This window comes from Stegostoma tigrinum, chromosome 29 (assembly GCF_030684315.1).
Source record: "Stegostoma tigrinum isolate sSteTig4 chromosome 29, sSteTig4.hap1, whole genome shotgun sequence".
NCBI lineage: Eukaryota > Metazoa > Chordata > Chondrichthyes > Orectolobiformes > Stegostomatidae > Stegostoma > Stegostoma tigrinum.
The window spans coordinates 22,057,273-22,075,791 of NC_081382.1; the positions used below are offsets into that span (position 1 = coordinate 22,057,273).

Below are 18,519 nucleotides of genomic sequence, written 5' to 3' on the forward strand. Positions count from 1 at the left end.
ACCTCTTCTCTGTAAACAAAATATTTAAACCTTTCCATTACTGCTTTATATACTCTGTTAGAAAATTAAGCAAATACATCTCTCTCAAAGTTTAAAAAAAGTCCAGAACCTTCAGTACTCTTGTTCTCTTTAGCAATAATCCAGCAAGAATTCTTGGCAATACTGAGCCATCTCCCTCTTTCTAGTAGATTCTGTGAGAATATGTTTCACCTGTACTGCTGCTAAATGCTAATTTACTTTCTTAATACAAACTTTTCTTAAGATTTGTCAACTATCATTTTATAGACCATGAGATTTAGGAACAGAAGGAGGTCATTTGGCGCATTGAGTATGCTCAGCCATTCAATGACATCATGGTTGACCTAATCATTTTCAACTTCACTTTCCTACCTGATCCACATATTCCTTAACCCCCTTATTGATTAAAAAAACACTTGAGCACACTTAATGATCCAGCATTGACAGTCCTCTGTACTAATGAATAGATTTACTTCCCTCTAAGCAAAGGGTATCACTGCGAAAGATCTCCCATTTAATTTCCAATGAGTGTATCTAGCCTTGTTACCAATGGAAGCATTTTATTTCCTCTTCATAACTTTTATTATTTTTGGTATTCTTCTTTTCTCTTTCCTAAAACTAATATCATTTCCATCCTCATTTTTGCACTTATCAGATAGGGCTGTGCTTTGGAGTAGGTTGGGGGATGGGCAACAATCACGGCTGGGGTCTGAACACTAGGAGCCACCACTGTAGGAGGGAAGTTGAGAGAAAATTGTGGGGTTGGAGGCAGCATGCAGAGAGGACAATAATTGTGAAGGAAGGTGGTTCAACATATTATGGGAGAGACAATATTGCATTGGAGGACAAGGGCACTGCAACATGAGGTGGGGTGGAGAGGGCTGTCAACAATGATTGCTAACACGCTGGCTTTCACAGAGTGGCTGGGGGAGGGAATACAGTGCACTATAGTGGTTTCTATGGCAAAGCTGAAGGCTTGGGGCTCAAGGGATCATGCTTCAAAATGAAGACACAAGTGAAAGAGTTTGGTGGGAATTGGTGGGATCTCACAATCCTGAATTCACTGAAACCATTTGTACCTGGTCACCCCGCTTCATCTGTATCCCCAGGACAAGGTCAGTGCTGCAGCTTGGGCAGCAGGCTTTGCTGAGATAGCCTGATTTCCCAAGGTGATGCTGCTTTAGACTGAATTTGCATTATGTAGATGTTGGCAAATCATAATGTAGCAGGCTTCATCAATACAGCAGGATTCAAATCCATCAGTGTACTAGACATCCATGAGCATTGGTACTGTATTTTAGAGGTCCGCACCAGGTAGACTGCGAGCTATCATGTTGCCTATATCCTTGAGAACTTCTTTGTTCCTAGCACCTATCAAGGATCAGGCACCTTACAAGGTTGATTACTGTGAGAAAAAGGCTTCTCTCTGCAGTCTTGTCTCCATTACATAACCCCTGATTGAGTGTAGTTATCATGCAGACCATTCATCCTCCAGGGCCTTTGTTGAGAACTCTATGGGCTTTCAGAAGGGATGAGGTTTTGATGCTTTGATTGGCCTGGGGAGGGCCTTGCAGTATCTTCCAGACAGAGTGTGCTGCACACTCTAAACTTGTTGTATACTCTAGACTTGGAGCAGGAGAAGAAGGAAGTGATGGACCCCGAAGAGTTGTGAGAATGGAACGAGTCTTTTGAGGATATCACTAACAAATTGCCTGTAGTGTTCAGGTATGTGTAGATTAGGTGGGTTATAGGGGGAATGGGTCTGGGCGGAATGCATTGGTGGGTTATGGGGGAATGGGTCTGGGTGAGGGTCGGTGTGGACTTGTTGGGCTGAAGGGCCTATTTCCACACTGTAGGGATTCAATGATTGTATAATTCCACATGACAAAGCACTTTAGTGTCAGGCCCAACAAGCCAGATTGAACTTAATCAGCATCCAGTTCCAGTAGATGACAGCTGGGTGCAGTCATCATCCATTGACTGTATATTTGCTACTCCTTGAATGAAATAGTTCCCCAATGCAAATGTAGCTTTTTTTGTTTTTGGCTTCATTTTCCTTGTTCAATAAAAATACATATTTTCAACTATATGAAGGCTTTCTAACACTGGACAAGCACAAAAAGTAATGCTGGGTGTTCAGGAAAGAGTGGCAGTCCTCCAGAGAGGGTTCTATGCTGGTATGAAGTAGGGATGGGTGATCTGTGGAGCTGCAGTTACAAGGTAATAATCAGTGGGTGATGATGTGAAATAGCAGTACTTTTAAGAATGCGAGCTTGTATTTCCAATGAAGTGTCACCCGTGTGTCCTCTGAAACTTTCCTTTCTCCTTTCCCCTCTACTAAGTGCACTTTGAAACAATGTTCCTCATTTAATCCACAGCTGGGAATTGAATGTGGTGCTGGCACCAGAAATCCTGAAAGATTCTGTTAGTGGCAAGTACTTCTGTCAGTAGTGAGTACAAGACAGTATGAGCACAGTGCTTTGGAGGTATATATGTGATCCAGTTGAGAAGACCCACTGGATCACACCAAAGGAAGCTCCCTGAGCACACACTTGGCTGACTTTTGGTAAAATTCAGTCCACTGTAATGTTATGGTTCGGGCATCTTTTAGTGACGTCAATTTCATAGCTATCTTTACACAAGAGCTGAAATAGCCTTCAATTCCATCCTCTGTAAATTTCAGCAAAAAGTGAAGATTTTTAGTTGAGGTGAGTTCATCAGAGGAATCAGAATAATCCCCTGAACTAGTATGTCTTCTTTCTCCCTTTACTGTAAGCTTTTCTCCAGCCAAGTCACGGTTTCTGGGTTCTATCATTCCCTTTATCTCTCTCTCCCAATCTAAAGTTGTTTTCGTACTATTTTCTTTTTCATTGCTCTTTCTTTGTCTTCTTCTTTTATTGTCAAATCCACTCTTTTTTTTAAAAAAACATTCTCCTCTCTTTTGACTTTTCCTTCATCTCTTTTTCTCCAATTCAAGAGTTTTCACTTGTAAATGAACCTTAGCTAATTCTATATCTGATACATCACTTTCAGGCTTTTTTTCTTTCATCTCTGAATGATGGGTATTCATTTCAACGTATCATACTTACAAGATCCTGTCTTTTTTCTGACTTCAGTTGGCTCACTTGCTCTCTCGGTTTAGCCTTAGTCAAAGATTTGTTTGTTGAAACCACTGTTAAACGTTCTATTCCCAGAAAAGTCTTAGCAACGGCCAAAGCCACTTTAAAATGCCAAAGTAACAGAAGAAAATTCCAACACAAGTAATGTATTTCACAACAATTCACCTGTTCCTATTCCAGTATCTCTTTTCATTTTTTTTATTGATCCCCAACTCCCATATAAATTCAAAGTATTTTGATTCTGGATGAAACCGTATTTTGTTATGATTCTACCTGATGTTAATTCTGGGCGAAAGAAATCTCAAAGCAAAATCTGGTTTGTTAGATCCTAACCTTCTTTTTTCCCCACAGTGGAGGTCAGTTATTGAACAAACCCACAGAGGCTGCCAGTCTACCTTTAACACATAAAATTAAACATTTATGAAACAAGGGAATAAACTGAACTATCTTATACTGGAGAGAGATAATGGGAACTGCAGATGCTGGAGAATCCGAGATAACAAAGTGTTGAGCTGGATGAACACAGCAGGCCAAGCAGCATCTCAGGAGCACAAAGGCTGACAAAGGGTCTAGGTCTGAAACACCAGCTTTTGTGGTCCTAAGACGCTGCTTGGCCTGCTGTGTTCATCCAGCTCCACACTTTATCTTATACTGGACCTCAATTTAACCACCTGCAACAATGTAAATTCACAGTGGTTTTGTTTTTAAATCCCAGAAATATGCTCACAGACATGTAAACCTTACTATGTCCACAGTTAAGCTGACACAGCTGAATCAGTGCATTTCAGCAGATTTCTGTGCACTCACTAGATGGCTGATAACTCTCCGCAAAGGCACTTAAAACATTTTGCAAACTAAACTGGCTAATATTTAATTTCAGAGTAAATACATCAGTTCTCTAAACTCAGTCTCCAGCAGTTTTCTTACCAGAAATCTGAGTAAAACTCCAGTCTCCACTCTATTCTGTCCAAATGCAGACTGATAGAACAAAACACAGATCAACGTCATTGTATCTCAACCCCTGTCATTGGGTACCAGCCAGTTTTTTTCCCCTCTGCCTATTGTAAAGCACTGAACTGTTAAACCCCAGCTATTCAAACCAAACTTCACTAAAACGCAGACTCTTCTTAACCAAACCCGCAAGAACATTTTAAAATGTAAAACAACTATGTGTCCCCTTCTTAAAATTCTAAATACAAAAATATACATGAAGCTGATAAGTTATACTCTGCTTTTAATGATGGACCAAATAAGTTGCATAAACAGGGTTCATGAAAACAGTTGGGAAACCATTAAGAAAACTAAACAGACAAAGAAGACACCAGAGATAACTGCAGATGCTAGAGAGTCCTAGATAACAAAGTGTGGGGCTGGATGAACACAGCAGGCCAAGCAGCATCTTAGGAGCACAAGAGCTGATGTTTTGGGCCTAGACCCTTTTCTGATGAAGGGTCTAGGCCCGAAACGTTAGCTTTTGTGCTCCTAAGATGCTGCTTGGCCTGCTGTGTTCATCCAGCCCCACACGTTGTTATCTTAGACAAAGAAGACATGGTTACTTCAGGTAGAATGAAGCCACAGTCATATTTCATTAATAGGTAAAATGGTGGCATAGTGGCAATGTCACTTGATAAATATTCCTATGGCCCAAGGCTAATATTCTGGGAACAAATTTCAAATCTCAACATGGCATTTGTTGGAATTAAAGTTCAATGACTACATTTGGAAGTGCGGACTCAGTAATAGTCACCACAAAACTATCATCAATTGTTGTAATAACACCGCTAGCCCACTAATGTCCTTTGGGGATTACTTGATTGGCTTACATGTGACCACAGAATGTAGTTGATCCTTTATTGCTTCCCCAATTATCATTGAAAATCACATGGTTCAAGGTCACTTAAGGGTGGGTAACATACATTGGCCTTACCACTGATTCCTACAATCCACTAAGGAGTAATTTAAAGACAAATAAAAGCTGATACAATGACAAGAACAAGCAAATAGCTGACGGAAATGTTCATGGCTCGTTCTGAAAGGGCAAGAGACAGAATACGTAGGACCACCACTTTTAAGTTAAACAAGAAGACATTGACCAAACCAACCAAGTGAATGTTTTATAATTTTAAGTCTGACAATCATATCAGTATTTTCAGGTGGCCAACAAGCTGATTGAGTCAGGAAACAAGTATAAACAGTTTTGATCAAGCAATTATTTTCAGTTTTTCATTCTAGTGAGCCAAAAGGTGCAGCAACCTTTGCGCACAATGGCCTGTTGATAAGCTGGATCAAAGTATGTAAAAAGAGGAGCGTCACTGAAGAACCAAACAGGAGATTTACATATGGGAGCAGGAAGCATGGCTGAGGCGTTAAATTAATATTTTCCCTCCCATGGAAGCAGACATTACCCAGGTCAAGGACCCAGAAGAGGATTGGTTCAAAATTGCTGAGGAGGCATTTGGTACACTGACTGCAGTAAGACTCAACAAGGTAGTGACATGTAATGACATTCATCCAAAGATGCTGAAGGAAGTGAGGGTCGAAATTGAAAGGACAGTGGCCATAATTTTTCAGTCTTCCTTCATTCAGGGGTGTTACCAGAGACTGGAGAATTGCAAACTTACACTCTTATTTGGAAAAGAGTTTAAGAATAAGCCCAGCAAGTGCAGACGTGTCAGTTTAACTTCGGAGTGGGGAAACTTTTGGAAATAATAATTATGTTAGAATTAATAGTCACGTGGGCAGATGTGGATTAAATGAGAGTCAGCATGGATCTCTTGAGGGAAAATTATGTTCAACTAACTCATGGGAGCTTTTTTTGAAGGATAGGATTGATGAGGATATTTTGATTCCAGCTGATGTTTTATCAAATAAGCTCTAATTCGATACGGACATGATTCGAGCAAATTAGCATTTCTATATCGTGCAACCACACTTGGGGCAACATGGGGGCACAGTGGTTTGCACTGCTGCCTCACAGCACCAGGGACTTAGGTTCAATACCACCCTCGGAATGTGTGTGGAGTTTGCACCTTCTCCCAGTGTCTGCGTGGGCTTCCTCCACAGTGTTCAGGGATATGCAGGGTAAGTGAATTAGCTGTGGGAAATGCAGGGTTACAAAGATAAAGTGGGTTGAATCATCATCAAATAGATCGTAGAATCCCTACATCGTGGAAGCAGGTTAACAAAAATTGTTCCTGGGATGTTAAACTTCAGAATGGAGATGAATTGGGGAAGCTGGGACTGTTTCCCTTTTAGAGGGAGTGGTTGAGGATATTTGATTGAAGTTTTCAAAATCATGAGGAGTATGGGCAGAGTACATAGGGAGAAATTGTTCCCACTTGTAGTAGGATAGAGAACAAAACTGCACAGATTTAATTGCAAAATCAGAAAATCTAAAGTAAGAAAATACCTCATGGTAGACTGGTTAGCAAAATTAGATCACATGGAATGAGTGGATCTAGCCATCTGGATACAGAACTGGCTTGAGGATAGAAGACAGAGGGTGGTGGTGGAGGGTTGCTTTCCAGACTGGAGGCCTGTGACCAGTGGTGTGCCACAAGGATTGATGCTGGGTCCACTGCTTTTTGTCATTTATATAAACAATTTAGATGTAAACATACGGGGAATGGTTAGTAAGTTTGCAGATGACACCAAAATTGGAGATGCCGTGGACAGTGAAGAAGGTTACCTCAAAGTACAATGGGATTTTGATCAGATGGGCCAATGGGCCGAAGAGTGGCAGATGGAGATTAATTTAGATAAATGTGAGATGCTGCATTTTGGAAAGGCAAATCAGGGCAGGACTTAACATTTAATAGTAAGTTACTGGGGAGTGTTGATGAAAAAAGAGACCTAGGAGTACAGGTTCTTAGTTCCTTGAAAGTGGAGTCCCAGGTAGATAGGACGGTGAAGAAAGTGTTTGACATGCTTGCCTTTATTGGTCAGTGATTTGAGTATAGGAGTTGGGAGGTCATATTTGGGCTGTACAGGACATTGGTTAGGCCGCTATTGGAATACTATGTTCAGTTCTGGTCACCCTGCTATAAGAAGGACATTGTGAAACTTGAAAGGGTTCAGAAATTTACAAGGATGTTGCCAGGATTGGAGGGTTTGAGCTATGAGGAGAGGTTGAATAGCTTGGGGCTTTTTCCCTGTAGTGTCAGTGGCTGATGAGAGCATGGATAGAGTAAATAGACAAGGTCTTTTCCCTTGTGTGGGGAATCCAAAACAAGAGGGCACAGGTTTAAGGTCAGAGTGGAAACGTACAATTACAACATTTAAAAGGCATCTGGATAGGTATACAGAATAGGAAGGGCTTGGAGGGATAAGGGTCAAATGCTGACAAATGGGACGACATTTATTTAGGCTATCTAGTCGGCAGGGACAGGCTGGACCAAAGGGTCTGTTTCCATGCTGTACATCTCTATGACTTTATGACTCTATGACTGCATGTACACAATGTTGCACATATTGAACAGAGGGCCCAACTGCATAAGTGACTAAACTCCTCCTTCTCAGCCATTGCAGGGACAATACAAATTCACAATTTAACACACTGGCTGATATTCTTGCCTCTCTCTTGGAGAATAAAGGGACCCATAACCACAGGAAATCGAACAGAACCAAAGAAGAGTGCAAATAGCCTGCATTTCTTAAATTCACTGGAGAAAACTATGCTGAGCTCCTGTTAAATTTAGTCCTTTAAGGCTTTAAGGCACATCTCAAATATTATCCCAAAGAAAAGAAAGATTATCTGGGGGCGGATTAGACAGCCATGGCTGACAAAGAAAGTCAGGAAATGTGTCAAAGAAAAAGAGACAGCCTATAAAGTGGCCAAGAGCACTGGGAAATCAGAAGATTTGTAAAGCTACAAAAACAGAGGATAACAAAGAGAGTAATAAGGAAGGAGAGGATCAGATATGAAGGTAGGCTAGCTAGTAATATTAGAAATGATAGTAAAAGCTTCTTTCAATACAGAAGAAACAAACGAGAGGCAAAAGTAGATATTGGGCCGCTAGTGATGGGAGATAAGGAAATAGCTGAAGAACTTAATAAGTACTTTGCGTCAGTCTTCACAGTGGAAGACATGAGTAGTATGTCAACAATTAGGGAGAGTCAGGGGGCAGAGTTGAGTATGGTAGGCATTATAAAAGAGAAAGTGCGAGAAAAGTTAAAAGGTCGAAAATTTGATAAATCTCCTGGCCCCGATGGTCTACATCCTAGAGTTCTGAGGGAGGTGGCTGAGGAAATAGCAGAGGCTTTGGTTGAGATCTTTCAAAAGTCACTGGAGTATGGGAAAGTCCCAGATGATTGGAAAATTGCTGTTGTAACCCCCTTGTTAAGAAAGGATCAAGACAAAAGATGGAAAACTATAGACTGATTAGCCTAACCTCGGTTCTTGGTAAAATTCTGGAATCTATTGTTAAGGATGAGATTTCTAAATTCTTGGAAGTGCAAGGTCGGGTTAGACCAAGTCGGCATGGATTTAGTAAGGGGGGATCATGCCTGACAAACCTGTTAGAATTCTTTGAAGAGGTAACAAGTAGGTTAGACCGGGGAAACCCAGTGGATGTTATCTATCTAACTTCCAAAAGGCCTTTGATAAGGTGCCTCACAGCAGGTTGCTGAGTAAGGTGAGGGGCCTTAGTGTTCGAGGTGAGCTACTGGCTTGGATTGAGGATTGGCTGTCTGACAGAAGGCAGAGAGTTGGGATAAAAGGCTCTTTTTTTGGAATGGCAACAAGTGACAAGTGGTGCCCCGCAGGGTTCAGTGTTGGGGCCGCAGCTGTTCACTTTATATATTAATGATTTGGATGAAGGGACTGGGGGCATTCTGGCGAAGTTTGCCGATGATACGAAGATAGGTGGACAGGCAGGTAGTACTGAGGAGGTGGAGAGGCTGCAGAAAGATTTAGACAGTTTAGGACAGTGGTCCAGGAAATGGCTGATGAAATTCAAAGTGAGCAAATGCGAGGCTTTGCACTTTGGAAAAAAAATACAGGCATGGATTATTTTCTAAATGGTGAGAAAATTTATAAAGCAGAAGTACAAAGGGATCTGGGAGTGTTGGTCCAGGATTCTTTAAAGGTCAACTTGCAGGTCGAGTCCGTGATTAAGAAAGCAAATGTAATGTTGTTGTTTATCTCAAGAGGGTTGGAATATAAAAGCATTGATGTGCTCCTGAGACTTTATAAAGCTCTAGTTAGGCCCCATTCAGAATACCGTGTCCAATTTTGGGCCCCACACCTCAGGAAGGACATACTAGCCCTGGAGCATGTCCAGCAGGTTCACACGGATGATCCCTAGAATGGTAGGTTTTACATACGATGAACGGCTAAGGATCTTGGGATTGTACTCATTAGAGTATAGAAGGTTGAGGGGAGACCTAATAGAAACTTACAAGATAATGTATGGCTGAGAAGGGGTGGACGCTGGGAAGTTGTTTCCGTTAGGCAGGGAGACTAGGACCTGTGGGCACAGCCTTAGAATTAGAGGGGGTAAATTTAAAATGGAAATGAGGAGACATTTATTCAGCCAGAGAGTGATGGACCTGTGGAATTCATTGCCACGGAGCGCAGTGGAGGCCGGGACGTTAAATGTCTTCAAGGCAGAGATTGCTAAATTCTTGATCTCACAAGGATTCAAGGACTACATGGACAGCGCAGGGAAGTGGAGTTGAAATGCCCATCAGCCATGATTAAATGGCGGAGTGGACTCAATGGGCCTAATGGCCTTACTTCCACTCCTATGTCTTATGGTGTTATGGTCTTATCATCATCCTGATCTCTGCCATGAAGAACGAGCTTCATGTCATATGACTTCAGGTACCTTGCTTTTCACACACATCACAAAATTCCTTCTCTCCAAGCAGTGGTTCCTGAGGTGGTATGCGGTGGGGTGGATGTAGTAGACCACCTTAGGATGAGGGTGTTGTTTGCCAAGACAGCTGACATTTACCAGTGTAATGATTTGTCAGTGTCAAACACCAACTTCACGTCAATGAGACAGAATCCTTTGTGGCTTCTACACTGAAGGAGGTACCAAGGAGGTTTGCTAGGTCGATTGCAGGGTTGAGAGGGTTGGCTTTTGAGGACAGCTTGAATAGAATGGGATGATATTCATTGGAATTTAGAAGAATGTGGGTGGATCTTACAGAAACACGGAAGTATAAGGGCACAGATAAGATAGAAGCAGGAGATTGTTTCCTGGTTAGGGGGCATAGCCTCAAAATAAGGGGGAGCAGATTTAGGACTGAGTTGAGGAGGAACTTCCTTACCTAGGGCTGTGAAATTCCTGTGGAATTCCCTGCCCAGTGAAGCAGTTGTGGCTATCTTGTTGAATGTTTTTAAGGCAAAGATAGATAGATTTCTGAAAAGTAATGAAGTTAAGGGTTATGGCGAGTGGGCGGCCGTGTGGAGCTGAGTCCATGAAAAGATCAGCCATGATCTTACTGAGTGGCAGAGCAGGCTCTAAGGGCCAGATGGCTTACTCCTGCTGCTATTTCTTATGTTTTTATCTCACCAAGTGTGAGCTCTGCAAAGATAATTGCATGCAGTCGATGGTTCACAACATCACTGGAAATCCTGCCACTTTGCAAAAGTCATGTTCCTGCTCGTGCTGTATCTCTATAGTTAAAGAGAAAATATAAAATTGTCCCTCCTAATTTACAAGGTCTCAGTCACCTCTCAGATGGACTGACGGAGGGTGAAATGGGAATGAGATAAGCCAAGCATGAATTCACACCCAGAAACAGATGTTTATTAGGTTACAGATAAATAAATTCCTAACATTTTTGAGTCTATTAGATTTATCTTTAGTTTTCGTCCGTTGCTGTTCTGTTGCCTTAATTTAAAAGAAAAGATTAATCGGCAGTGAACCTCGAGAAAAAGGATCAAGAATTAATGATAGAACAGTGGAACTCATGAAGTGATATCAGATATTTGAATTTAACTGTGCAATGTAGGCTCAATATTTTTGATCAGATCTTGATTTACACATGTCAGCAACTACCTGATAACAGGATATAGAACAAAAAGTTCTTTTGAGGCCAATGATAGCCAGGGGACCAATGTAAGTGAGGTGGCAAATCATTTCAAGACTACTTCAATCCAAATGATAGTAAATGTACCAAGTTAAGATATACTCCTGTGTTTTCCTTCAGGAAAATATAACTTTTTAAATCAATGTTTCATTGGAAATTATAATTGAGGGCATAATAACAGTGACAGATTCATAATTTTTAAAGGAAATCAATCAAAAGATACAAACAGAAAACTCTAACTCTAAGGTGGGTACTGAACAGTGCTAGTCTACCAAGTCACCCAGCCCCTAATTCCTTTTCTACTGAAGATTGCATTTTGTTTGAACTTCCCAACTTGATTTCCGGTGATATTGGGCATGGGGAACTGACAGGAGGATGCACTACAGATTTCAAAAGGGTACTTCCCAAATATAGAGAGTGTTGCAGTGGGAGGGAGATCCAACTTCCCCAATAAAGGCACTTTTACGATAAGAATAGATGAGAAGTATGCAGAAAATTTCAAGTTTGGTATCATTGTAACACTTGGCTCAATGTCTTCAATCAATTGAAACTAGGTGTAATGTGTTACAGCTCCCAGATCACAGAAATTTATGAGCACAGTAATAACAATAGCCACAAAAACAAATAGTCCCAGTGAAAGTTAGCTGGCCTGGCAACAGCTGTACAGAGAGAAACAGTTAACAGAGCTCAGTTTGATTCTTACCCATATCTGAAAAATTCATGGTGATATAATGGTTAGCACTGTGCTTCACAGTGTAAGGGACCTGCGTTGTTTCCAGCCTTGGGTAACTGTCTGTATGAAGTTTGCACATTCTCCCTGCCTCTGTGCGGATTTCCTTTAGGTGCTCCAGTTTCTTCCGACAGTCTAAAGATTTGCAGGTTAGGTGGATTGACCATAGAAAAAACCTCTTGAATGGTTACTGGGATCTTTTGGGGATGGGTCTGGGTGGGACACTCTTCAGAGGGTTGGTGCAGATTTGATGGGCTGAATGAGTTCTTTCTGCACTGTTGGGCTTCTACGATGATACTTCATATTGCACTTGAAACATTAACTCTGTTTCTCTCTCCACAGATGCTGCCAGATCTGCTGATTTTCTCCAGTACATTTGTCTTTATTTCAGATTTCCATCAGAGTTTTGCTTTGATGTTGTAGCCATGCTCACTGAGCTGTTGTGTTTGGTTGTAGATGTTTCGTCACCCTGCTCGGTAACATCATCAGTGCACCTCCAGCGAAGTACCAGTGTTCTGTCCCGCTCGTTATTTATATGCCTCGGTCTGCTGGGGTGGTTGGTTTTACTTCCAGTTCTGTTTCTCAGTGATTTGTATATCGGGTTCAGTTTAACATGTTTGTTGATGGAGTTCCAGTTAAAATGCCAGGCCCCCAGGAATTCCCTGGCATATTTCTGTTTGGCTCTTGCTATTATGGATGTGTCGTCCCAGATAAATTTGCGTCTTTCCTTGTGCATGTGTATTGAGACTGGTCAGAATTGGTCATGTCTCTCAGTGGCTAGTTGGTATTTGGGTATCCTTATTATCAGTTTTCTTCTAATTTGGCCTATGTAATATTTTTCACAGTCCTTGCAGGGTATTTTGTATATTACGTTAGTTTTATTGGTTTTGGGTATGCGATCCTTTACATTTGTCAGTAGCTGTCACAGGATGGATGTTGATTTGTGGGCTACCCTGATACCTAGGTGTCTGAGTAGTTTCGCGATCATCTCTGACATGTCCCTGGCATACAGTAGGGTGACTAGTGTGTCTGGCCATGTTGTGTCTTCTTGTTTTGGTTTGTCGCAGAGGAAATGGCAGATTGTGTTTTTTGGGTATCCATTCCTTTTAAAAACTTTGTATAAATGCTCCTGTTCAGCTTTGCGCAATTCTGGGTCGCTGCAGTGTGTTGTGGCCTGTTTGAATAATGTCTTGATGCAGCTCCATTTATGGGTGTTGGGGTGGTTGCTGGAGTAATTAAGTATCTGGTCCGTATGTGTGGTCTCTCTGTATACGCTAGTCTGGAGTTCGCCATTGATCTTACGTTCTACCATTATGAACTGGACTTGATAGTTAAACCACTGAAAAATAGAACTGGAAGTGATGCCAATCACTCCAGCAAACCGAGGTATATAAATAACACACATGTCAGAATACCAACTCTTCACCAGAGTTTCACTGATGGTCTTACCTAGCAGGGTGACAAAACATTTGCAAACAAATCGACCAGCTCGGCGTGCAGGTCTACAACTTCATCCAGAACCTGAGCTATAAATCTTCTCAAAAACTTAAAAGTTTTGCTTTTATTTGAATGTATACTAACAAATTGTATTTGTGCAGCTCCTTAAAGGTGGAAATATTCCCAAAGCATTTGACAAGAGCATTATTAAAACATTTGTCACGGAACGGCATTAGAAGATAGTAGGTCAGATGGCTGATAGAATTTACTCGAAAGGATTATCTTCAGGATCAGAGATGTAGGGAGGCAGGTAGGTTTGCGGAGAGAATTCTGGAGGTTTAGGACCCAGAGCAATTAAACTCAGAATTCTCAATGGGCCAGAGGAGGGCAGATACCTGGCCAGGCTGCAGTGCAAGAGGAGGAGGGGAGGGATGAGGATGACAATTGTAAAATGCAGGTGCTACTTAACCAGGATCCCGTATGATAGTAACAACGTAACAAAGTGTGAAGCTGGATGAACACAGCAGGTCAAGCAGCATCTCAGAAGCACAAAAGCTGATGTTTCGGACCTAGACCCTTCATCAGAGAGGGGGATGGGGAGAGGGTTCTGGAATAAGTAGGGAGAGAGGGGGAGGCGGACCGAAGATGGAGAGAAAAGAAGATAGGTGGAGAGGAGAGTATAGGTGGGGAGGTAGGGAGGGATAGGTCAGTCCAGGGAAGACGGACAGGTCAAGGAAGTGGGATGAGGTTAGTAGGTAGGAAATGGAGGTGTGGTTTGAGGTGGGAGGAAGGGATGGGTGAGAGGAAGAACAGGTTAGGGAGGCGGAGACAGGCTGGGCTGGTTTTGTGATGCAGTGGGGGGAGGGGAGATTTTGAAGCTTGTGAAGTCCACATTGAAACCATTGGGCTGCAGGATATGAGTTGCTGTTCCTGCAACCTTCGGGTGGCATCATTGTGGCACTGCAGGAGGCCCATGATGGACATGTCATCAGAGGAATTGGGAATAGGGGATGGAATTTTTGTAGGAGGGTGGGTGGGAGGAGATGTATTCTAGGTAGCTGTGGGAGTCAGTGGGCTTGAAATGGACTTCAGTTTCTAACTGGTTACCTGAGATGGAGACCGAAAGGTCCAAGTAGGTGAGGGATGTGTTGGAGATGGCCAAGGTGAACTGAAGGTTGGGGTGGAAGGTGTTGGTGAAGTGGATGAACTGTTCGAGATCCTCTGGGGAGCAAGAGGCGGCGCCGATACAGTCATCAATGTACCGGAGGAAGAGGTGGGGTTTGGGGCCTGTGTAGGTGCGGAAGAGGGACTGTTCCACGTAACCTACAAAGAGGCAGGCGTAGCTGGGGCCCATGCGGGTGCCCATGGCCACCCCCTTAGTCTGAAGGAAGTGGGAGGAATCGAAAGAGAAGTTGTTGAGGGTGAGGACGAGTTCGACGAGGCGGATGAGGGTGTCAGTGGAGGGGGACTGGTCGGGCCTGCGGGACAGGAAGAAGCGGAGGGCCTTGAGGCCATCTGCATGAGGAATATAGGGTATAGGGACTGGACGTCCATGGTGAAAATGCGGTGTTGGGGGCCAGGGAATTGGAAGTCCTGGAGGAGGTGGAGGGCGTGGGTGGTGTCACGGACGTAGGTAGGGAGTTCCTGGACCAAAGGGGAGAAAATGGAGTCCAGATAGGTGGATTTGAGTTCAGTGGGGCAGGAACAGGCTGAGACAATGGGTCGACCAGGGCAGGCAGGTTTGTGGATTTTGGGAACGAGATAGAAATGGGCCGTGCGGGGTTGGGGAACAATAAGGTTGGAGGCTGTGGGTGGGATGTCCCCTGAGGTGATGAGGTCATGGATGGTATTGGAGATGATGGTTTGGTGCTCGGGGGGTGGGGTCATGATCAAGGGGGGGGCGGTAGGAGGAAGTGTTGGAGAGTTGGCGTTTGGCCTCGGCGATGTAGAGGTCAGTGCGCCATGCTACCACTGCGCCTCCCTTGTCTGCGGGTTTGATGGTGAGGTTGGGGTTGGAGCGGAGGACTGCCCGTTCTGCAGGGGAGAGGTTGGAGTGGGTGAGAGGGGTGGAGAGGTTGAGGCGGTTAATGCCTCAACGGCAGTTGGAGATGAAATGGTCGAGGGAGGTTTGGAGGCCTGGGGGTGGTGTCCAGGAAGAGGACTTGTGTTGGAGGTGGGTGAAGGGGTCAGTGGAGGGAGGGTTAGGTTCCCGATTAAAGAGGTAAGCATGGAGGTGAAGGCAGCAGAAAAACTGCTCGATGTCCAAACGTGACTGGTATTCGTTGATGTGTGGGTGGAGGGGGACAAACATGAGCTCCTTGCTTAGGACTGACACATACCACCCCACCAACCTCCGGATACAATGCATCATCCTCCGACACTTCCACCATCTACAATCCGACCCCACCACCCAAAACATTTTTCCATCCCCACCCCTGTCTGCCTTCCGGAGAGACCACTCTCTCCGTGACTCCCTTGTTCGCTCCACACTGCCCTCCAACCCCACCACACCCAGCACCTTCCCCTACAACCGCAGGAAGTGCTACACCTTCCCCGACACCACCTCCCTCACCCCCATCCCAGGCCCCAAGATGACTTTCCATATTAAGCAGATGTTCACCTGCACATCTGCCAATGTGGCATACTGTATCCATTGTACCCGGTGTGGCTTCCTCTACATTGGGGAAACCAAGTGGAGGCTTGGGGACTGCTTTGCAGAACACCTCCACTCGGTTCACAACAAACAACGGCACCTCCCAGTCGCGAACCATTTCAACTCCCCCTCCCATTCCTCTGACGACATGTCCATCATGGGCCTCCTGCAGTGCCACAATGATGCCACCCGAAGGTTGCAAGAACAGCAACTCATATTCCACTTGGGAACCCTGCAGCCCAATGGTATCAATGTGGATTTCACCAGCTTCAAAATCTCCCCTTCCCCCACTGCATCCCAAAACCAGCCCAGTTCGTCCCCTCCCCCCATGGCATCACACAACCAGCCCAGCTCATCCCCTCCCCTCAATGCATCACAAAACCAGCCAGTTCATCCCCTCCACCCACTGCATCCCAAAACCAGTCCAACCTGTCTCTGCATACCTGTTCTTCCTCTCACCCATCCCTTCCTCCCACCCCAAGCCGCACCTCCATCTCCTACCTACTAACCTCATTCCACCTCCTTGACCTGTCCGTCTTCCCTGGACTGACCTATCCCCTCCCTACCTCCCCACCTATACTCTCCTCTCCACCTATCTTCTTTTCTCTCCATCTTTGGTCTGCCTCCGCCTCTCTCCCTATTTATTCCAGAACCCTCACCCCATCCCCCTCTCTGATGAAGGGTCTAGGCCCGAAACATCAGCTGTTGTGCTCCTGAGATGCTACTTGGCCTGCTGTGTTCATTCAGCTTCACACTTTGTTATCCTGGACTGGATTCTCCAGCATCTGCAGTTCCCATTATCTCTGATGGTAACAACGTGCCTGATCTCCAATGGGAGCTCTTGCCGAAGGTGTCCTCTGATCAGTGGGAGTTAGGGGGACGTCACAAGCACTCAAAACAGTTGGTGCTAACGACATAATTCAGAAAACAGAAACCTACACATCGTAAATCTTAACTAATTGAAACAATTCCACAATGTTTACTTAGAGCGAAAAACATGCAACGCCCACTGGTGTATCTCTGTTCTTGCAATTTCCCCCCAACTTCCACAACTTCTCTTCATCTCACGCCACCGTGTGGTTTATTTCAGCTAATGGTTTAGCCATGCTGTTTAGTTCTGTATAACTTCGGTTCTCAGGCTATGATACAAAAGTTTTCACAGAAGAAAGCACACACATGCACACAAGACCACAATACTGCAGCCAACACAAGAACGTCCGAGCTTAAACAGATGTCTGTTTATTTGGCGAACCAAGAGGCGGACACGGACTGATAAACTTACTGGTTGTAGAGTCTGTCACCTTCAGGAAACAAAGCGGGACGAAAAGGAAGATCATCCTGGCAGCTGCGGGTTGAAAAGTACAGATATGCTAAATAAGCTATTCAGAATTAAAATAGATTTCTTCTGAATGCGTAAAACAAAGGGGTGGATGGGAATGACAAACAAGATACCATTCCCTTTACCTTCCATTACTCAAGGCTAGTCCTCTGCTTCAAAGTTGAACAGGAACTGCTGGGATACCAATCAACTTCAAATTCTGAGGAAGTTATATTTGTCGAATGATAAACTCGTCTGAGAAAAGTTGCTCCAGTCTGTTACAGGAAGATGTGGAAACTGCTGCCAGAAATGAACTAGTAAACTGCAGCCGAAGTAACCCCTTCAGTTGTGGTTGTTGGAGCCTTACAACATGAACATAAGAGTTGAACACAGCCTTCAGTGTATCACCGTAATTCTAGTTGGGCGGGGACTGATGCCGAGCCGAGTCTCAATACATACTCTCTGTTTGCAAAGTGTTTCCCAACTAGCCAGTTCACAGGTTTTATTGCTCACCCCTGGAACAGGTGGCATTTGAACAAGGGCATCTCACTTAAAGGAAGGGACAAACCACCGCACCAGAGGGGCTCAAGCACTTGAGTTGACAGAAGTGACCTATTTAATAGGTAAACAAAATCTAACACATTTCTGAAGAATGATTTCTGAAGGAGGGTCTAGGTCTGAAACAGGGTGGTTTGGAGCATTGGTAGATTTCAAATGAGAGCAGTAGTTGAGTACATTTACTGGAAACAAGAGCCTCTTGGGCTTCTCGGGTGGCACAGTGGCTCAGTGGTTAGCACTGCAGCCTCACATCACCAGGGACCTGAGTTCAATTCCCGCCTCGGGCGAGTGTCTGTGTGGAGTTTGCACATTCTCCTCGTGTCTGTGTGGGTTTCCTCCAGGTGCTCCGGTTTCCTCCCACAGTCCAAAGATGTGCAGGTCAAGTGGATTGGCTATGCTAAATTGCCCGTAGTGTTCAGGGATGTGTGGGTTATAGGGGGATGGGCCTGGGTGGGATGCTTAAGGGGTGGAGTGGACTTGTTGGGCCAAAGGGCCTGCTTCCACCACACTGTAGGGAATCTAATCTAATGTTATGTGTCCCCAACTATCCCCATAGGGACAGTTTCGCAAGTGCATTTTTGAGCATTCTCAGTTCATTGGAATCATAAGTTAGAAATAAGTTATCCAGGTTTTCAAGATTTAAATT

At 44.0% G+C, this 18,519-nt stretch overlaps 1 protein-coding gene across 1 annotated transcript in view; it reads right to left on the reverse strand.

Moving 5' to 3' along the window:
- The window catches only part of LOC125465592 (prostaglandin G/H synthase 1-like), a 104,003-nt gene extending 86,294 nt beyond the window's left edge, over positions 1–17,709 (reverse strand). The window contains exons 1-2 of the mRNA XM_048559287.2: positions 17,462–17,709; positions 17,280–17,342 (exon numbers count right to left, since the gene is read on the reverse strand). Of these exons, the coding sequence (XP_048415244.2) occupies positions 17,280–17,342; positions 17,462–17,468 (70 nt within the window). The 5' untranslated portion in view covers positions 17,469–17,709. The remainder of the gene's footprint in view (positions 1–17,279; positions 17,343–17,461) is intronic.
- Positions 17,710–18,519: the final 810 nt, after the last annotated feature.